At 37.8% G+C, this 22,332-nt stretch overlaps 1 protein-coding gene across 6 annotated transcripts in view; it reads left to right on the top strand.

The window, feature by feature from the left end:
* SIPA1L2 (signal induced proliferation associated 1 like 2) overlaps positions 1 to 22,332 on the top strand; it is a 150,946-nt gene that overhangs the window by 105,527 nt on the left and 23,087 nt on the right. For all 6 annotated transcript variants that reach the window (XM_030035196.2, XM_030035197.2, XM_041128404.1 and 3 more), the window contains 6 exons: positions 7,973 to 8,230; positions 11,789 to 11,872; positions 13,393 to 13,496; positions 13,908 to 14,011; positions 16,714 to 17,102; positions 20,739 to 20,963. In XM_030035196.2, the coding sequence (XP_029891056.1) occupies positions 7,973 to 8,230; positions 11,789 to 11,872; positions 13,393 to 13,496; positions 13,908 to 14,011; positions 16,714 to 17,102; positions 20,739 to 20,963 (1,164 nt within the window). The remainder of the gene's footprint in view (positions 1 to 7,972; positions 8,231 to 11,788; positions 11,873 to 13,392; positions 13,497 to 13,907; positions 14,012 to 16,713; positions 17,103 to 20,738; positions 20,964 to 22,332) is intronic.

Raw genomic sequence — 22,332 nt, forward strand, 5'->3', positions numbered from 1 at the left:
CCTTCCCCTCACCTCTCCTTTCTTCCTGGGCACAGCTTCACTCCCAGATTCTCTACCTACCCCTGAACAGCACAGGGGGATGGGGAACGAGGGTTGGGGTCAGTTCAACACACGTTGTCTCTGCCGCTTCATCCTCCTCAGGGACAGGACTCCTCACTCTTCCCCTGCTCCAGCGTGGGGTCCCTCCCCCAGGAGGCAGTCCTCCACAAACTTCTCCAACGTGGGTCCTTCCCACGGGCTGCAGTTCTTCACGAACTGCTCCAGCATCGGTCCCTTCCATGGGCTGCAGTCCTTCAGGCACAGACTGTTCCAGCATGGGCTTTCCCTTGGAGTCACGGCCATCTTCAGGGGCATCCAACTGCTCTGGTGTGGGGTCCTCCCTGGGCTGCAGGTGGATATCTGCTCCACCATGGACCTCCCTGGGCTGCAGGGGGACAGCCTGCCTCACCATGGTCTTCCCCACGGGCTGCAGGGGAATCTCTGCTCCGGCGCCTGGAGCACCTCCTCCCCCTCCTTCTGCACTGACCTGGGGGTCTGCAGGGTTGTTTCTCTTACATGTTCTCACTCCTCTCTCTGGCTGAAGTTTTTGTTGTGCAGTTTTTTTTCCCCTTCTTGAATCTGTTATCCCAGAGGCACTACCACTGTTGCTGATGGGCTCGGCCTTGGCCAGCGGTGGGTCCGTCTTGGAGCCAGCTGGTATTGGCTCTGTTGGACATAGGAGAAGCTTCTAGCAGCTTCTCACAGAAACCACCCCTGTAGCCCCCCCCTTGCTACCAAAACCTTGCCACACAAACCCAATACAAAACTCAAAGAACCACGTTTTTGGCGTTTTGAAGCTTAATATATTGCCTACTCAGTACTGGGTCAGCAAAGAAGTTTTTCATTGTAAATAACCTGGCGTATATATAAAGCATTTTTTAGGATCCATTTTTGTTATTTCTGGTTTGGAATGTGCAATATTTCTGCAGAAATTGGAAGTGATCTGATCTTTACCTCATTGAAAAACTTTTGGGTTCATGGAATCACAGGATAAATTTAGTTTGGAAAGAACCATAGAGGATTATCTGGTTCAACCTCCTGCTCAAAATGGAGTCAGCTGTGAGGTCAAGCCAGTTATTCAGGGCTTTATCCAGTTGGGGATTCAAAAACTCGAGGGATAGAGACTGCATAACCTCTCTCCGGGAAACATGTTCTGCTTCGTTTTCTTTGATGAGGATCATTTGTGTTTTCCTGTGTCTCCTCGTGTGTGGTCTTATTCCTAATCTTGTCTCTCCAGTATCTTAAAAGACTACTTCACAATCAGGATTCATTCTGAACTCAGTCCTTTCGGAGCTCAAAGACTTAAGTCTCCATTTGGTACTGTTCCCCCTACTTCCTTTGTCCTCTCCCTTACTCATCATTTCCATTTCTTAAGTTGGAGCATAATAGAACTTTTACATCCCTGCCGCTGTTTTTCCAGCTCTTCTTCATCTTACAGTCTCATGGTGAATTTTGAAGGCTTTTCTCTTTAATGTCACAAAAATCTTTCCTATTTATCAATTTTTCCCAGTGATTTTTCCTTCTTCCCGATAGCGTCTCAAGCCTTTATTCCCCATAATTGTTGTATTTTGGTGTAGCTGTTTTCCTGTTCTCTGGGATTTGGAAATGTGACTTGCTCTGCTCATGTCCTAGTTTCCATCAGCAGAGACTGCAGCGGTTGTTAACTGCCTTACTGATCATGCAAGTACGCCAAATACTTTGGTTGTTTTGGGTTTTTTTTTCTCCTCTTATTTCCTGACTAGCTCCTTTCACCCAACATCCTGTGTGTATTTCTCGTCTCATTCATACAACAATGCAGGTGTAGAGGCTCTTAGGAGGCCTCTAAATTGTTTGTCAGCTCACCAACACAAAGATTGTGTTTAAAACTGAATAGTAACAAAGATCAGAAGGACAATGAGTGTATCTTCATAAAGGAGGGATTGTCTGCTTCAACTCCTCAGCTCTGTGAAGGAACTGCCAGAGAGTTATCACTTGCCTCAAACCAGGAGTGGTGAAGTGGGCAGCAGCCTTATCTGAGGTTGCCCGTAAGCAATCACGTACATCTATTGTGCTGTGAAATTATTTTAAGGTAAAACTGATTTACTATTTTTCCAATGACATCTCTTTCTTTTTTGATGCAGTGTGACTACTGTTAATAGGTTTCCGAGATGTCAGAACTGGGAATTTTTGTCTTGACTTTTTGACCAAAGTTCCCTTAGGCCATTTGAATCTTATCTGGTGTCTTGGGCTCGCGCTTTAGTTGGTATAAGGAGTCAATGGAGTCCAGGAGGTGCTTCAGAGTGTCAGAGAAGGGAAAATGTGTGTATGTCTTATTTAACTACACAGTAAGTCTAAGCAAAACTAAGCTACTAAATTGTGCTTTTCAGTTAAGTCCCTACAATTATGTGAAACTAACCTATGTTTATAATGTGGATTTAATAGATTCCATGATGATTCCTCAGTCTCATTATGACACTTGGTGGGAGCTGCTATAGCATAAGAAAAAACATGCACCATAATAGAAGTGATTACTTTTAAACACAAAGTTTGAGTTAGAAGAATGCAATTACGTATTGTACTGCTAGATATAGATAAAGACTCCTTATTGAGCAAGATTACATGTTTTGAATTGAAATGGTGATAGTACGGGATAATTTACCAGTGTAGTACAACTGGTGAACACCAACGATTGCTCGTCTGTGCCTACATCCCCCTTAGTGGTTCAGATCTGTGATACATTGAACTAAAGTTAAGTTGTAACCAGTTATTCTAGTTCTGTTATTACCCTAAAACCGTTTGTGATGCACAAAATCTATAGATAGCTGGGGTCCAAATACCAAAGTCATACTGAGTAGTTGATAGTGGTAGGATCTAACAGAAAAGAAGTCTTTTGTGTAGTTATCAAGGTGGCAAACTGCTGGTCATAGTATATGAAAGCTTCTAACTTTTCCATGGTGATGAACATTTACCTTTTTTAACTAGCATCCTTGCCTAATACAGGTCCTTCACAGAGCCTTTTACAGAACGTTTCTATGGAATTTTAAATTAATATTGAAAGCTTTGGTTAACATAGTTTGAAAAATGTAATGGACTGCTTGATAATTGTTTCAGAACATAATGCTCCATGCAGTAGCATTTGAATATTGCAGATTTTTATAGTGGACTCTTAAATTTTAATATGCAGTCATGACCTGCTGGCTGTATCATAGAGTCATGCTCTGTGTAATTGCAGAGTAGGTTTTATTAACCAAATGTTTTTATAGGATAATATGGCTCTTGAACCAAAGATATTAGTAGAAGCCTGTGCTTTATGTTGGAGTGTTGATTTAATTAATACCAAACTATAGCGAAAGACAGAAAGTGCTATCATTTCTGATGTGTGGTTAAGACTTGGTCACACTTGCTTGATAAATAACATGAGTCTGTTTTTCAAAATGTTATATTGAATATAATTGAGAAAGATGTTTGATAGCCTATACTTGTTTAGTATAAATTTAAATATCTTTTTAAGATCACAAAATATAGATTTGTCCTTACATATTCTTGAATTTAAAAAAAATTAAAATTAAAAAGTGAATTAAAAGCTATTATTCAAAACCGGTGCCAATGTATATTCTTCATCCAGTGGAATAAGTAACAATATTATAAATAGAAGTTAGATAATGGTCAAATTAAATATTTAACAGGAAATTTCATTTAATTTTGTGGTTCTTTTCATGCAAGATAACTTGCAGTTTGATCCATGGTGGGGGGTGGGATCCTTATTGGATTGCAGGCGTGAAGTAATTGATTCTCTTTGTTTCTGATATAGGAGCTAGCTACAATTATGACTTTACATATCTCAGTATACTGCAGTATCTGTTCTTTAGGCAGCGCTTGTGAAGCAATAAAGCATAATTTTTCATATAAATGTTGAACTTATTGGTTTGGCACTTTTAAAATTAAAAAGTCTATTTGACAAAGGAAGCCATATGAAGTAGTTCCATTTTAACCATGGAAATGTTTGGGGGCGCCAGTTACAACAGTCACATTGGGGATCCATTTTGAATTTAAAAGTAACTTTGTTAGATTTTTATAGTGACTTGAAATAGGGTTGTTTTGTAAGCCTTTTTTTGCAGGAACAGTGTCCTGAATAATTTTTTCATTTGTCGGAGGAATACATTTTCATGATGTAAACAAACACAAAAGTTTACAAAATTTTAAATTCTTATTCTTTGCAGGAAAGCTTGTTGTTTGCTATTTTTATATCATGCTTTAGTTATTCAGTTAGCAAGCTGAGTCAAACTAAGTAGTAGCAACAATCCCTTTTGCCTTCAAAACCCATGGCTATTTTTACAGCCCTTAAAGTACTTTACGGGGACTATCTAATAAGGGATACAATGACAAGTACATGCTATAACTTTCTCAATTACCAAGACAGACTGTGAAATCGGTATCTTAATAAAAGTTGGGGAAGGGATGCTTTGTTTCTAACACTTAAGGTCTATAGGAATGAAGAAGGGGGTGAAACGGTACTAAGAAATCAGCAGAAGGGTGACTGAAATTGTAGCCTACATAATTGTCCAACTTCCTAGTCAGATAATGACACTGTATATATGGCCACATGAAAAATTATGCAGTACACTAATACTAACCTTGCTATGTCATCTGTGCATTCTTTGTTCTGTTTTGTATATAAAGCTTTATGAAAGTCTTTAATTGAATAATCAATCTTAGGTTATTTTTTCCTTTAAGAACTTTTCTACATTCATGTAACATGGACCTGCTCTGGGAATAAGTCAAGGTTGTGTTGCTGGAGGCTATTGTCTCCTACGCCTTGGTCTTCTTTGTTGCAGACAGTGAATGAGGCAGGGAACTTCTATGAAGACTATTCAGTCTTGGGATATAAGCAGTTGAATATTGCACTGGAGAAAACTATTCTATATATGCTTCAGCAGTAGAAATGTTTGCACAATGCTATGCAATTTGCTTAACTTGGCCTTTCTATGATGTTCATCATTCTAAGAGCCCAACATGTATTTTGTTATTTTCAGAAGTGTGAAACAATTTAAAAAAATAGATACATGAACTGGGGTGGTTTGAAGTGGTGGTCTGAATAGCTGTGGCGTTTTCAGGGTGGGGGTAGGGGGAGGCTATAGATATATCAAATTGACCTTCAGAAATTAATTGGCAATTCTGTAACATTGGTTTCTCTGTAGCTCCATTCCTTGTCTGTGGGAGGAGACTATTGGGGTGGTCTTACCTCTGTAGGGAAGCTAAAACCAGAAAATCATTATAGTGAATTTCTCTGATGCTTCCAGCATGTCCAGCTGTGATTTGTCAGTGAGTTTACACACGTCAAATTTTACTGGTGTGTTTAATACTGATACTTCTGATCAAAGAATAACCTTGAAAAAACAGGAATTCTGAGTTCTGTTTTGGAGCATTCTAGTGACTCCTCTTCAGCTCGTGTTCATCACAGTGTCTTCTACCCTCCATTGGCTACTAATCTCCACTCTCAGTGCTTTATCCTCTATATTTTATAGTTCTTTACATTTTTCATATGTTTGAGTGCCAGCAGAGACTGAGATTTAATGCTACAGGATAAACAGTTTGCCTCTGCCGTGGTTTAAACCCAGCCAGCAGCAAAGCACCACGAAGCTGCTCGCTCACTCCTCCCCCCTGGCCCTGGTGGAATGAGGAGGAGAAAATGCAAAGACAAGCTCGTGGGTCGATACTAGGACAGGGAGGGATCACTCACCACTTATGGTCACGGGCAAAAAACAGGCTCAACTTGGGGAAAAAACAAAATCAGTTTAATTTACTGCCAATCAAATCAAAACAGGATAATGAGAAGTAAAACCAAATCTTAAAACACCTCCCCCCCCCGCCTTCCCAGCTCAACTCCACTCCCAGTTTTCTCTACCACTTGCTCCTTCCTCCTCAGGGGAGGACTCCTCATACTCTTCCCCTGCTCCACTGTGGGGTCCCTCCCATGGGAGACAGTCCTTCACGAACTGCTCCAGCATGGGTCCTTTCTGTGGGCTGCAGTCCTTCAGGCACAGCCTGCTCCAGCGCGGGCTTTCCCATGGAGTCCCGGCCATCTTGGGGGGCATCCATCCCCCTGCTCCGGCATGGGCTCCTCTCTCCCTGGGCTACAGGTGGGCATCTGCTCCCCCGCTCCCCTCCACGGGCTGGGGGGGACAGCCTGCCGTCTCACCGTGGGTTGCAGGGGCATCAACCTCCTCCGGTGCACCTCCTCCCCCTCCTTCCTCACTGACCTCGATGTCTGCAGAGGGGTTCCTCTCCCATTCCAATCCCCCTACTCACTACCGGTTCCCCTTCTTACATACATTCTCTCAGAGGCGCTACCACTGTCGCTCATGGGCTTGGCCTGGGCCAGCGGCGGGTCCGACTTGGCACCGGGGAAGCTTCTAGCAGCTTCTCACAGGAGCCACCCCTGCGGCCCCCTCCCCGCTACCAAAACCCCACCACACAAACCCAAACCCCGCCTATTTAGTACCACAAAATTCAGCAGCCTGGGCATGTACGGGGTATCTAGAATGTAACTGCTACGGCTGCACGTGCATCTTCTCTTCAACAACATTGAATAACATAGTTAGCATTTTTACAATATCTCTTTTTTTTTTGTCTGCTTACCAGAACACTGACAATGAAAATGTTCTTTTGGGTTTGGTTCAGAAGCTTGGGGGCACAGTAATTTAATGTATGAGTACCTATACAATTTATTTGAACTGCACATTTGTGTTAAATCATTTGTGCCAAAACTTTTTCAGGATTAAGACTGCAAACACTTTCCACATACTCTATTATGCTTTCTCTAGGTGATTTTAATTTAGTTGGAAATGGTGAATGTTGAGTTTTCAACAAAAGCAAAGCTCAATCAAGACTCAGCTCAAGGGATAGAGCAGAATTGTTAGTTGAGACAGAGAAGCAAATTTTCACTATTTCTGTGAAATGCAATGCATGAAATTTATTTAGGGTGTTTTCTTTATAGATGTTAATTTAGTACGCACTGCCTGTCAGTCAAATAATGGAGGAGATATGCGAGAATATAAAATATCTGCAATGATAATCAGTGCTGGCTTAAAATGGGTGTGAAGCTTCTATTAACTAATTTCTGAAACAGTAACCCTTAATTCAAGTCCAGCCTGAGTTTACAGCAAATATCCCACAGGCAGACTGATCTTTTGGGGAACACTGTCACTACTTTTACCTGAGTTTATGCTTTCTGGGAATACTGTTAATATTTAACCACGCTGTAAGCTTCAAGCAGAGGTTGTAAACCAGACTCTTTCTGATTTATCTCTTCCTTCCACTTCCCCGTTTCTCTTCCAGGCATAGAGACGCCCAGGAAGAGAGACATTAGAAAGTATACTTTGAAAACAAATAGAAAAATATTTAGATGCCACTTAATCATTTGCATCGCAGTGTATATGCTCTGTCATTCAGTGGGGACACGGTGGGATTCAAAAGGAAAGTTCTCAATACCGCTAAAAAACATTCAGTTTGCTGCGAAGCAAATGTTTTGTAATTTTGGATACGTAAATTTTTACATTAAGAAATTATTTGTATTTATGCAGTTTAAACAAACTAAAGCTGTTATAGAAGAACTTGAGCTTTCTGACTTCTGAATGCTTTGTTTCTACTAGCTTTTATTATGTAAAATTCAAGCTGCAGATTTAAGTTGTAAAAGCTTAATATTTTCTCCTTTTTGAAGGGTAAGGCGAGAGGTCAAAAACCTTTGAGCACATGAGAGCAGATCCTTTATTTTGAAATGTTTCCCACCTGATTGGCATGATAGTTTTGAAGCGTTCGAAGGGTTGTACGATGCTATATGAACACCTTTGGTCACCTGGAAGAAAAATATGCCTATACTTCTGACTGTAGAGTGCAAGATTTCTTTTTCTGTTCCCTGCAGTGAGACTGATCAGCATTTTTATTTGTCCCACAGGGGTTGTTCAGAACTTTGTCGTATACCCATGGTGGAATACAAACTTGACAGTGAAGGCACCCCATGTGAGTATAAAACCCCTTTCAGAAGGAATACCACTTGGCATCGGGTGCCGACTCCCGCTGGGCAGCCTCTCTCTCGTGCCTCTCCAATCCTAGGAACATCTGACAGACTGCAGTGCCAGCAGCTTCTCCAGCAGGCTCAGACAGCCATTCCTCGCAGCACTTCCTTTGATAGAAAACTGCCAGATGGTGCAAGGTAATATGCTCTCTGTTTAATGCCTGTCATTTTCCTAATGTGCCTTACTTTAGGTATCTCTGCTTTCTAGAGCTTTGGTATACTTATTTTTTAAACCTTATTTTGTTGAGTTTTGACAGTAATTTTAATTCTGAGGTTGTATTAAAGGGTGTTCACTGAGCCCAGTTCCCTCTACTTGAAACAAGTAACTTTTGTCGTCTGTGATGGAAGTGGACTGTACTGAGGAGCCTACTGCTGAGGACAGCCAGCCTTTCCCTTTAGTCCCAAATCAATAAAGTGGGAAACTGCCTTGTGACTTCTTGATCTCAACAATGTCCTGTCCCCCACCTTTTGAGAGCCTATTTAAACAAATAATGAGTGTAAATAAAATGAGCTCATCCCTTTAAAAATGAATTATTTAATCTCATTACCAAGCTATTGGCATAGTTTCAAAGGGTTCTGTAACTCATTACCAGTCCTTATGCTTTGCTTTGCTTTTAATTAAACAAAGCAGAGCTTGTGATTTGAATATGTAACACCTCTTAGATGATGGGATGGTATCCTTAAATATTAGCTCTGTTCTAATTTAATCATAATTTTTCATAAGATAAAAATTATTTTTAAAGTTAAAAATTTGTAAATACATGACCTTTGAATTATTTAGGGAAGCCATATGTCTTGAGCAGAACTCTCTGTCCTTTATTGTTTGCAATTATTTCTGTTTATGCCCTTTTTCCATGGGGTGATGTAGTTCTAATTTCCAAGGAAAAAAATACTGCATTTTGCAAATATCTAATTGATATGAAAATCTAAAATACTGGTCTTAAATAGCTTTTAAAAAATTCTGGATGAAATCATGACATACCACTATTGCTACACTATCTATCTTATTTAGTAGAAAAGAATTAGTGACTTTTTAGATTGTTTGAAATGTATACAGGTAATAGTAGTACATATTTGAAAATATGTCTATGTCATGGTCTGGGGAAGGCAGACTCCCAGTTATGATCATTTGATCATTTGTATTCTCCTTCTCCCCTACCGCCCTCCTCACCCCCTGAAAAGAGGAGAGGTGCGTTTCTGTAGCATGTATATACCATTATAGGGCTTCAGCTTTTCCTAATGTCTTGTTACTGAAATTCTCGGTAACATCTAGCATAAGGGGACAATGTATCAAGTGTCTCGAAATACTTCAGGATTTATGGAGCTTTCTTAAGCATACTGTATGCCTATACAGAGAAAAAAATGAAAGGTTTCTGACATACTACTCATCTCCAGAAACCTTCACGAACATAAGTTGCACTTCTCCTAACACTCAGTGAAGCATGTGAAAAAATGCTGAGACAGAGGCTATCTCTTGTCATGAAGAAATTCCTGTATCACTTAAACAAAACAAATACAAAGCAGAAGTGCTAGTCTGGGGAAGACATGGTACAGAGTATAAATAATGAAAAGAGAGGAAAATGATGAACTGTGACAAGCGGGTCCTGAAACATGAAAAGAAAGATACCTAATTGGCAAGGTCTTTCTACATGGGAAGAGGCATAGTTGATGGCTTGGCAGAGAGATGGGCTTAAAACAAAAGAGTTTGAAGTAGGGTTGATTAGTACTTGTAAGTAGTCTTGCAAGGGTGAAAATGTATACTCCAGCTCGGAAAATGATGAGGAGATTTTAGAGGGTCAGAGACCCAATATCAATTTAGACAAATTGAAGAGTGCAGGCAGGTTGATAAACAGGGGAGTTATAGCAAGGGATCTGAAAATGAGCTAACATTGAACTTGGTGATAAAATGGTTGTTTTTAGAGATAAAAAGAGGAACAAGCAACAGAAATGTGGGCTAGATATAGTAAAAGACTTAAGCAGCAGCAGTTCAACTACTGTGACATGTAGCGGTTAGGTGCCCAGTCACTGGAGTGAAATTAAAAACTGGGAGGTGAACACCTATGCTCCTAGTACAGTTCCTGAGGAGAGTTAAGTGTTTTGAGAAGGCAATACAAATGTTTTTGAGTTGATCAAGGAGTTTCCTCTAATTAGTCACTAAGAAATACAAGGATATCCTTGAGGTCTACTCCTGTTTTTACAAAATGCCTAATTCTGTGACAGCCGCTCATAGCGGGTGCCTAAGAGTGAAGCTTCAGACTCACTCTTCTGTTTTTTCGCACCAAGAAGTCTCTGTGTACTTTAGTCCCTGAGTCACACTTGTAGGCAAGTGTGTCCTTTCACCTGGGGTCTGGAATCCATTCCTGAGAGCAGGTAGCTGCAACTCTTCCATAAAGGAACTGCGTGAGGCATTCACTGACTGGATTTTTGTGGTTCTCCTTTTGTAGCCACCTACTGTTTAGTAGGCTAATGGCTAGACACTTGTCCAGCAATTGGGAGACTTGGGATCTAGACATTCTTCAGCCTGGGATAGTACAAACCAATGTCCTGGTTTTGAGGACAATGTCCTAAACATCAGTCTGGAGACTGGAAACACATGGGATCGTAACTTACCCATCCCTTAATGCTGGTTCACTTAAGCTGTGCAAGAAATGCAAAGTTCTTGGTTGTAAGAAGCAAGAACATGCAACTGAATTCAACTGTAGCCTATAGACTATTTCAGTTGGTTGAGAGAGGGTCAGTACTGTCAATGCTTATCAGAGGGAGACATGATGAAAAATTACGCGCTACACTATCTACTTACTGTATATGTGTTTGGCTGTTAGACAAAATACAATAGCTACTGTCTTTAAAATTTTCAAGCTGAACAGTAAAGTTGCTTATCGAATGTCACATACTTGGGAAAGTGTTGTGCATAAATCCAAAACTACCTCTTTTCACCTCTTCCCTAAGTACATACATTAATTTCTACATATAGCCTTTAAAAAAAAAAAAATAATGTCACTGAGGGAAATTGTATTGTAGTTATGGACTGATATGCACAGAAGTGAAGGACAGGAGGGTGGTCAAAACCAAATTTGAGCATTGCATTTCAACTGTCTGGAAATCCAAGAAGAGTAGTTGGAGACATTGTTAAGACATGAGGCACAAAAGTTTAAATAATAAGTACAAAAAATACTATTCATGAAAGTCTTTTCTTATTGCTCTTCTATGTTGAAGAATTAATAAAAAAAAGTATTGTTATTACCTCTTCTACATTACTATGTTGAAAATTGGAATACATGCAAAGCAACTAACAATCATATCTGATCCATCATGAGAGCTTCCCACATGTAAATTTAGAGACCTAACTTAGCTGCTTTGACTCCTGAGTAATCTCACTTGTTCAGAAGTAAAGCTACCTATAAGAAAAATAGGATATGGTACTTAGTCTTCCTCTTTTTGTGCCTTTTTCATATATTCAGTTGGAAAGATTTCATTTGTGATGAAATAAATAATATACTTTAAAAATTCTTGTTTGAGTTTTATGAAACGAAGATAAAACTGTAAATTCACAGAATGAATATAATTAAGTGTTCATACTACATCTGCATTATTTGTAAAAATGAATGTATTTCATAAAAGAAGCACAGCCCAGTTCAAATCTGAAACCCCACAAATACCTCAGTGCACTGTTAATGACTCTAGTCAACATTACAGAAGTTCTCCGAGCAACCAGTCCTCCTCCAGTGACCCAGGACCCAGCGGGAGCAGCCAGTGGAGACAGCAAGTGGGATATGATGGGTATTGGTGATTTTTTATTTTTATTTCTTTTTTTTTTTTTAAATCTTGCTATAGCTCCCATGCATCTTCTTTCTGAAACAAAATTTATGTGAATGTTGTGTATCATAGATTTATTTGCAAACTCCGTTAGTATATTTTCAGATGTACAGGTTTACTGATCTTTAATGTAACATGTATGCCAATACAATTTTAAAGCCATACCACTTTAACTCTTTAGGACCAAATTGTTATGTCACAATTTAGGTAAATAACAAATAGTTCTTCGGTTTGCTTTCCCAGAAACAGGCCAGAAATCAGCTAGTAACTCAGAACTGGAATAAAATAATAATATCTCCTTCTTTTGCTTCAGTGGAAGGGTATTTGATTAAAAAATTATCTTCATGATCTTCAAAGGTTTTATTTCCTACTGTGCTTGTTCCAGTGGCATCCATTCCCTGGCAGCTCTCCTCAAAAAAGTAGCACTCTGAAAGAGATCTCTTCTCCCTAAAAGGCTGTTGCATTATATAGATGGTTCTTTCACATCCCTGTTAATTCCTTGGGGCTGAAGTTTCAGAAGTTAGCTCTCTGTGTATAAAAGACCACCCCAATATACTGTCCATGTTATAAGAATATTATGTGAGACATCTGTTCTAAATTACTTTAAATTTATCACTTTGTTGTATAAATATAGCTGCTGAAAACACTCCTGTTATAAAATGTTGAGCTATGGCAGTATCTACATAGCATAATATAAAAGCATTCCAGACTTGCCACGTGGCTTTCAGAAGCTGCTTTTCAGAAAAAATGTGAATATTGAAAACATCAGCTTGACTCCTTGTCTGTAAGCGTAATATCGCTTTGGCATGACTGTTTGTGGATAAGATATTCCATGTAGCAGATACATATGCAATATCTTGGAGACTCCTCAAGGAATTTCAGAATACTCACTGAAATCTCTGGCAGCTAAATAGATGCTAATAATTAAAATAAAACTTTGGCAAATTTTTTTACGGTAAACATATGAAAATGCATCTTGTGCCATTTTTCCAGCACAGTTATTTCTAATAGCAGCTTTGGTTTTAGTGTGTTGCTTTGTGAAATAATTTAACTTTTGCAATACAATGCAAAGCAATGGATCTGGTACTAGCTTACATGTTCTGAGTGTGAAAACCTGCAAAACTGCAGGGTTACTTTCTGTGGGGCTTAGTTAATAAAGCGATTAAGCATACATTACCATAGTTCTCCATTGCAAAAACCTTTGGATATATAGCCCCAAGAATGCATTTCTTCTTAAAGTTCAGTGTCTTCTTGTCCTGTTCACACTTAAGATATAACAGTGTGCTGCTGAAAAAATTGCATGTAAATATTTCCATGCAGTGTTTGGAAATGTTAGTATACTTACTTGGGAGGGGGGTGATGGTTGTTGAAACAAATCACTTACAAAATACTTTCTTTGAAGAGTAAAAAGTGTTGTTGTTCATCATGTAACTAGTTTTCTAGGAAAAAAACCCAACAGCTTAATTTTCTGTTTATGTTTAAAGGTGCCAATCCCCTTTGCTCCATGAACACCACCAAGGTTCAGGCTCGCTGGAGTGTGAAGGAGGCAGAGAACGAGAGGAAACTTTGGAAGGAACTAGACATTCTGGTAATAAAAACCACTGTATCTTAAAAATAAATGTTCTTTGCAATGCAGTGCCTGTTGAAGTGCAGTCACCTTCCAATGTGGAGGTTGCATACACGAAGAGCATGTAATACGACTGTGAAAGCGAGGACTGTTACAGACAGTCTAACAGAATATGCTGTGGGATATTTAGATAATACTTGGAACAAACTACTCCTGAACTTCAGAAAGCCTCGTCAATGATGAAAAGCAGGTTGAACTTCATTTGATTATCATTGAAAAACTAGATCTTAGGAAATTCCTCAAAGATACACATCTCTGATTCCAAAGAGTATACAGGTTTGAAACCTGATGCTAAGCCATGTGCCTTTTTTCTTTGTACAGTATACTCATCTTTTTAGCATTCAGAAATTAAAACACAATTATTTATGGCAGAAACCAAGTGGCATGCACCATCGACCAAAGTCCTGAGCTCCTACAAAGACCGGGCTTTACAGAAAGAAGGCAGTGGCAAGGAGTCGCCAAACAAACTTTCACATGTAAGTCTTTTACTTGGATGTCATTCAAAACTCTAAAAAAAACCCAAAACCAAAACAAAACCCACCCTGGACTTAAAAAAAAATACATATTGAAAATACATTTTAGTAATTTCTGAAGACCACTGTGTGTTTTGGGAGGCAAGGAGTATGCTCACCTGCATGTGGGGTGAAATGAGTATGCTTAATCTGTGTTTAAAAACTAAGAACTCCCAAGAAGGCTTGGGTCTGGGGCACTGAGGAGATAAAACTAGCATAGTCTACACTCAGCTGTGTATTTACAGCTTCATTTGTACTGGCTTGCTTACTCTGTGAAGTATTTAATATCCTTTCAAAAAAAAAAAAAATGTTCCCCATACCACTTGTCATGTTGTGTGAAATACCCCTGTAGTATAATTATCAATAAGCACCGTAAAAATGTAGTTTGTATGTTGGGAATGCTGAACAGATTTCTAGTCTAGCTAGTTTAGTGGCTTGTCTTCAGTAATGGCAAAATCCTCTATGACTTAGTCATGGAAAGTACATTAATGATATGCATGGTCTTTTTCTATTTTTTTTTGTGTGTTTGTTACATGGAAAAACCTGCTATATGTAGTAGGAATCTGTACACTATTTGTAGATTTATATTGGTAAGAATATGAGGCCTGTTTCTCATCTTATGTACATTGATACTTTATGATAATCTAGGTTGATACTTCTTGAAAAAAGTACTCTCATAAACAGAACCATGCTGTAGAGTTACACACATGAAGAGAAAAATACTTTCTTTTACTTTAAGCAAAAGTTGACAAGAAGCTAGAATCAGAATATGTAACAATCAGTACTAAACAGAGCACCGATACCAAAGTTAAATGATGAGTTTGCTTAACTTCAATCAGAGTTTTAGGCTAATGGCAGCTCTCATGCTTTTAGGATGGTGGGGGTCTGAACAGAAAATTTCATAATGGCCTTATGTTTGTGTTTGCCTGCCTATGCATATATGTAGTGCAGGTGCAAAAGAACTGTATTGTACAAAGTAAGAACCAGCATTATTATAAAGATAATACTAATAAAATGAGGCTATTTTGTTGTTCAATGCTGTAAAACAGGAAAAAAATGTAATCACCTTGTAAAGGACCTTGTAATGTTCTCTTGTGCATCCCCTTTTTGTTCAGCTCAATTTGGCATATGAGACTCTGCCAGCCAGTGAAATTCACAGAGAGGGCTACAGCAAATGTACGAGAACTTTGTAAAATACTTTCCCATTAGAAAAAAATGTCTGTGCTCTCTTTTTATAAGTTTTAACTTGGGAAGGAGAGTGGGGGGAATTTCACTGGCTATCTTCAAGATATCTTTGTTCTCCTGGAATAAATATCATATTCCTGCTGGGTTTTGGTTGGTTTGTTGGTTTGGGAGGGTTTTTTTTGGGGGCGGGGATTTCCTTGGGGTTTTTTTTTGGTTTTTAAACTTGCTCCACAACACAGTCTTTAACAACATATAACAATTAGGGTCATGGTGAGCTTTCATACAATAATTTCTCTTAGCACAAGGAAATGCATAAAATGATCCTCAGCTATGGCCATAGTGAACTTTGAGCAGTTCAAGATGTCTGTATCAATAGCTGTTGTCCAGATTCTCTGCTGCTTGCAGGGTCAGGAAGGTACCTAAGCGTGTATTTTCAGCAACATAGAGGAAATTTTGGGGAAGGTTCATACATACAATATGTCTTCTGAGGCTAATGTTATGCCTTTGAGCTTTTTTGGTTTTCCCTCTCTTGTTTCTTTCCACCTTGGTTCCATTTTACATTTATAGTAAGAAGTGACCTGCCTTTTCTCCAGACACCTTTTTCCAAGTCCCTGTCCTTGGAAAAACTGCTCACTGTATTTTTGTCAATTGTTCCATTGTTTTTAAGGTGACAGCCATCTTGTAAAAGTTAGAATGAATGCAAGTGTAACCCCTCCTTTTTTTCTAAAATAATTTTCTCAAATGTTGAGTCCTGTTAATTTCACTTATATTCTACCTAATAGAAGTCCATCTGCCCTTATTCTGGCTACTGTGTCACAGAGATAAGTTAATCCAACTCTATAAAATCTCTTTTAAAAAAACAGCAAAAAACCCCAACTTTATTGACACAAATGCCTGACATAATTATTCCACTTCAATAGCCATGCTATGTGACTTAAGTTACTTTCATCTGGTACACACACATCGCAATTGGCTTCAGTTTAACTAGCCACACATCCAATTGGATTTGATCCAATAAGCTGCATATTTCACCCACACTGAGAAAAAGCCAACAAGAATTCAGTCTTTGGTGTTTTTCAGATTTGCAGTAGAACTTGTTTTAACAAATAATTACCAATGCTTCTAGCTTTAACAAATGCTTATTTCAACTGTTCAGAAATGCAATTTTATGGATGTTAAGCAGGTCCTATAATCAGAAAATTCAAGTGTGATCTTAAGATTTGCCATAGAAGATGGAACTAGAGCCTTTTTATTTGCAGTGACATCAACCTTTAATGTGTCTAGCCAGCTGTGCAATTCATTTCATAGAAACTGGTGGTATAATTAGCTCTTTTCATACTTTGCAGTTATGTTATAGCATACTGTAAAAAATAACAAAATGGTCTTTGAATGGCACAAATTCAGTAATTTATATGAAAATAAATATTTTACTGTTTAACTTGAGGGGGGTCTTTTTTTTCGTTTGTTTTCTTGTTGTTAAGATTGGAGACAAAAGCTGTTCAAGCCACTCAAGCAGCAACACCCTATCCAGTAATACATCCAGCAACAGTGATGAAAAACACTTTGGTTCTGGAGATCTGATGGATCCTGAGCTGCTTGGATTAACATATATAAAGGGGGCTTCTACTGACAGTGGAATTGATACGGCTCCCTGCATGCCTGCTCCTCTTCTGGCCCCTTTGCACCTTGCTGGCAGCAGGTCTGGAGTACATTGTCGTACTGAGCAGTGGACCGAGTCTTCTGAAACTCCTGGGCCAGATGATGATCCAGCTAAAATCTATGCTGTTCATAGCTATGCCTCTGCTATTTCTACCAGTCATACAGCTGAAGGCAGTATGGGAGACCTAAGTGAAATTTCCTCTCACTCCAGGTATGTGTTTCTTACAAATTAGGGATTATGGATTACAGATTAACATACAGAGAACTCTTTTTCATTGTTGTTACTCTGTTTACCTTTCTTTGAAAGTGCACTTAACTGGGTTTGATTTTTTGTCATATTTAAATGCCGATATGAGCAATTTTCAGGCAATTTCTGATGAGTCTGCCTAAAAAGCATAGCTAGCCCTACTCCCAGAGCTGATGGAGACTTTATATGTGACCTTGTGCACATAGCTTAGGTTTTTAAAGTTGGGAAACATCCCTGAATAAAAGGGAAGTTTGCACCTAGAACTTAATTCAATTTTATTTTTTTTTTCTAGTACAGTGCAACAAATTACCTGGGAGCTAATGCTGATGGAAATCAGAAAAATTGCAAAGGACAATTTTTACATATAGTGATGGACAATTTTTACATATAGTGAAACTGCATTGCATACCGTGCCCCCTAATTTACATTATTGTGATGTATGCTTTACAATTTTCTTTGTTGAACTGAATTTCTGATTGATTTTCAGCTCTTTTTGTTACCAGTGGAATGTGTGCATGGTACATCTGTTGTAAAGCAAACTTTGAAAGTACTCTTTTACAGCTGGTTGCCTTTATCTCCCAATTCCCATTTTATGGTGACTTTGAAGTTGAAGCTTTGGTCTATGTGTTAAGGTTTTTACTCTGTAAAGGATGGAAGGAAATTATTCTTCTTTCCCTCTTATTTTCCTGTTTTCAATGTCAATCAGTACAGGAAAATAACCAAATAATATCTTGTGTCCTCATTTCTTTATATGCTAGACATGAGTGAATTAGTATTGTATACTTATTCTAACTTGCAGATTTTTTTTATTGCAAGTTATAGAAGATAGTATAGACTATTGTGAAAACTAGGTAAATGCTTTGACATTAAACTTTTGCTACCCGTGTGATAATGCAGACGCTCCAGCTTTACTCTGCTTTGTGTGTGTTGAGATCTAATTTTATATATTGAGACTTCTAAAGCACTAGAAGTAAGCTCTGTGTTTCTAGGACCTCATAATCATGAGCTGAAATAGATTTCTAATGGCTAGAACACATATTCTCAACACTTGTGTGGCAGCTGTCATATTTAAAGTGCCAGACAGCCATTAAGTAATCTGCTGCTCACTTTTATGGAATAAACATTTTATGGATTAATTAAAAATTAAAAAAAAAAAGAAGCGGCATGTAGATTTTAAGTGAGCTTAGCTAGGCATTTCCAAAGTAGCAATTATTGTTGAGATGACGACTCACATTAGGATTGCCCAATGCCACTTTGGCAAGATCAATGTTTTCAAATGATCACCTTCTAATTTGTATGCCAAATCCTTTTACTATAGGAAAATGTCTGACTTATGTTATGTGACCCAGCTGTTCGATTTAAACTTTGCTTACATATCCTTCAAATTATGTTGGAGTGATAAATAATTTTGCAGTTGGGTTTAAAAGATAGCATCACCTATACAGCACCCACAGGCATACATTACTAAAAAATACCTCATTTTATAGCTGTGATGCTGCAACACTGATGTGTTCAAATAGAGATAAGAAAGTTGAGTTAACATATAAGCATGTGATATCTACTGCTGAATCTATGTATTTTCCAACTGGTCAGACACTGAGTTTGTTTTTCTTTGTAATCTATAATGATGAAATTCTAACACTATTGAGGCATTCATTCACAATTATTTCACAAATGTTAAATAGTAAACTTGTTCTTCAGTAGCTAAACAGTGTAAAACTTCAAGAAACAAGCTCACAGACTGGTGGGATGTGATTGATCTATAAATGGAACATTTCTGTATTGAAATTGTGTTCGGTTTACTGAATAGATAAAGTGCAATGCACAGGAAAGATGTTGGTTGAAAGGTACTGGCCTGATTCTCTAACATCATCAGATAAAGAACCCCCTGAAAAAAACTAATACTATAGTGTCCGAGTGACATTTACAGAATGAAACCTGCTGTGGGAAACAGTATCTCAAGCTAAAATACTGACTTGAGCTATGCACAACATTATGTCTCACAGCTCTCTTATTAATGGTTTTCTCTCTCCTATTTTATATTAATTGTGCACATGAATTGTCAAATACCTTCATGTTACTGTAGCTGAAACAGCTTAGCTTCATTGCCTTTAGTTTTGCTTTGTTTCTTACATAGAACATCTTTTGGATCCTAAAAATATATACTGCTTGTTCCAACCATTGCATTGAACTCATTATCTAAAACTAGGCTTTTATAGGCATTTTATTTCTTCACTTCAAAAATATTCCCGTGTTTAAAACCTACAGAATGAGGTTGGATGCTCAAATTTTCTTAAATTTAGTTGCAAATAGAAGTCTAAAATTCTCTGGATAATGTCCTTGCTGTTGATCTGATATGTATTTTACATTGTGCTTCAGTGTTTGCTTCATCTTTAGATTTCAGTTTTTCATAACTGAATTATTTTATTCATCACATATTTACATAATTTGCCTATTTGCAAGGATAGCAAGCAAAAAAACCTTTTAACATCACCCCCATTACTTTCTTCCCCCAAAACTTCAGCCTTGTTTCTGCTTTTTTGGGAGAAAGAGGGAGGAGAGAAAATAAATTGGTTTTAAGATTAAATGCACGTACTAGCTGTGATCAAAATTATTAATCCATTGCCTTAATGATTCAACTTTCTACCACAATAGGCACTTTAATTTGATCTAATGTGCATTGCTTGTATTTGAGTCTGCATGGACAGCAGAGTAGCCATGTCTGTTACACTTTCAAGAACACCTCCTGGTCCTCTGAATTAATCCAATGCTTTTGGGATTAGATTAAAAGATAACACTGTGTTTGGTATTTGTAAACCGACAACGAAAGTTAGGAGCTGCTGCTTCAGGTTCCAGCCTCTGATTTTAGGCCAGGTACTTGGGTTCTGAATGCTTTGCTGACTTCACCTCCAAGGTGAAAAGAAGAAATTTATTCTTCAAGGACGTGTTTGCTTTAGTTCACTTTAAATCATTTTGAGAGTCTTCAATAAAAAGTTTCATTAGAGCCTACTAGTGCTATTATTCATAATAAAAGAGGCTATTAAAATTATCCAGAGGACTGTTTTTGTTGAACTGAAATTTACTTCTGTTAATATTAAATTCTCAATGGTACTGAATGAAAGACACAGCTTAAACTGGCGTGAACTGGCAAAATTAACATGAAGTGGAAAAGCACATAAGTTTTATAATTAGAGAGATATTTGGGGTAATTCCCTGTGTAGTTCTTGATGTAAATGGAATTATACCATTAATAACGTGTGTGTACATATTTACTTAAAATTGCACACACAAATTCTATATATATGTCTTGAACTTAGTCTTTTAATTTTAATTCATATCAGTTTGCATTGGCATTTCAGCAAGTTGAATTATATACATTACTTTTTTTTAGAAACTCATCAGAATTCTGTTCTCAAAGAGCTTTAATGTGTACACTGCTTGTATGTAGAAAATTACTGTACCAATATCGCTACACTGATTTTAATCTTGAGAAAAACCTAACATTAAGAATTATAGCTGCATACCAGGCGAAGCGTTTCCGATTTGTTGTTGTATAGCAGATTTCATTTTTGCTTTTGTGTGTTTTCTTTACTTTTGCAGTGGGTCACATCATTCAGGAAGCCCATCAACACATTGCTCTAAAAAGAGTGGCTCCCTAGATACCTCCAAAGTCTATATAGTGTCGCAGAACAGCAGTCAACAGATTTCTGGGTCAGTTTCAAAACCATACCACAGACAAGGAGCAGTGAGTAAATATGTCATTGGATGGAAAAAATCAGAAGGAAGTCCTACACCTGAAGAATCTGAAGTTTCTGAATGCCATGAGTAAGAACACTGTTTCATTTTGTTGGGTGAAGAAGGGTAATGAAAATAAATTTTAAAATAGGATAGAAAAATTAAAAATTACAAATTCCATTTTGCTTTTAAATGTTTGGGGGTTTTTATGTACGTTTATGTACCAAAGATACATCCAAAAAAAAGGAAAAAAAGGCAACAACTGCACAGGATGCAGTTTTCTCCTCTGTTCTCTCCACCTGCATCTTTTTCCCGTGTGTCAAATACAGCAAGCTGACAGAAATTTCTGAAAGTGTGTGTAGGCAAAAATGTATGGCTACATCAGACATTCTGAATTTCCATTTTGAATCTCTAGTAAATAATTGGGAAGGTACAATTTTATTAAGGTCTTCAAGACCTTTTCTGCAAATCTTCAGGAACTTTAGTTAGTTGAAAAAAGCTTACTTCCTAATGTTTCTGTGTTAAACCTTACTACCTTGTTGCCTATCACATCAGCTAATCCATTACAGATGAGAGAGATGACCATAAGCATATCAGTGATCTATGGTAGATAATTCTAAAAAATTAGTGCCAGTTGGGGGTATTTTAGTGGTTCTTTGGTATCTTTTTCTGGCTTTGTTTTTAATGAACAGGTATGAACTGGTGGTTAGGACCCCACAAGAAAAAGATCAAGTGTGGATATATCTGACCCTCTCTTCACGAGACTCTACAAAATGTGCAGGCTTCAATAAAACTATGTATTTTTCTAGCAAGCAACATTTAGACAAAAATATTCAGAGCAGTTCTAATGAACAGCTATATGTACAGTTTAACACAGGAATAGCTCATGAGAAATGTATTCTTCTTAGGTGGAAGAAAAAGGCTTGTACTCAAAGGATAAGGTGCAGTATCTCAAATATGGATAGAGATGATACTTTCACAGTGCTGCAGCAGTAATAAGTAATGTTTGAATCTGCGGTTTAAAACTAACCTTTAAATTCCTGTTATCTTCAAAATCATCTTCTCAAATAACCTCCTTGCTGTCTTTTTTTTTTCTGCATAAGCTATTCAGTTCTATCTCTCAGCAAATCATAGTCAGCCCTATATATCTCGATAAATTGACAAGAGGACATGCAGTACCTGATTTTCAAATGTTTGATATGGGATTACTCTTTGTTTAATGGGAATGGGTTATTTGCATCTAATGTCTCATATTGCATATATGTGCATATTTATGGCAAGATTCGTATTTAAAAATACAAGCTGGAATATATATGCTATGAAATATGAGCCTGAAGTTAAGCTCTTAAATTCCTAATTTTCAAAAGTAGATGTTACTACCTTCCTGTCCTGGTTATTTGTGTTTCTTTGAGTTACTGTACTAGTGATTTCATATTTTCCGCCCCAATGTTTGAATTGC

Source organism: Aquila chrysaetos, chromosome 13, assembly GCF_900496995.4.
Source record: "Aquila chrysaetos chrysaetos chromosome 13, bAquChr1.4, whole genome shotgun sequence".
NCBI classification, from domain to species: domain Eukaryota; kingdom Metazoa; phylum Chordata; class Aves; order Accipitriformes; family Accipitridae; genus Aquila; species Aquila chrysaetos.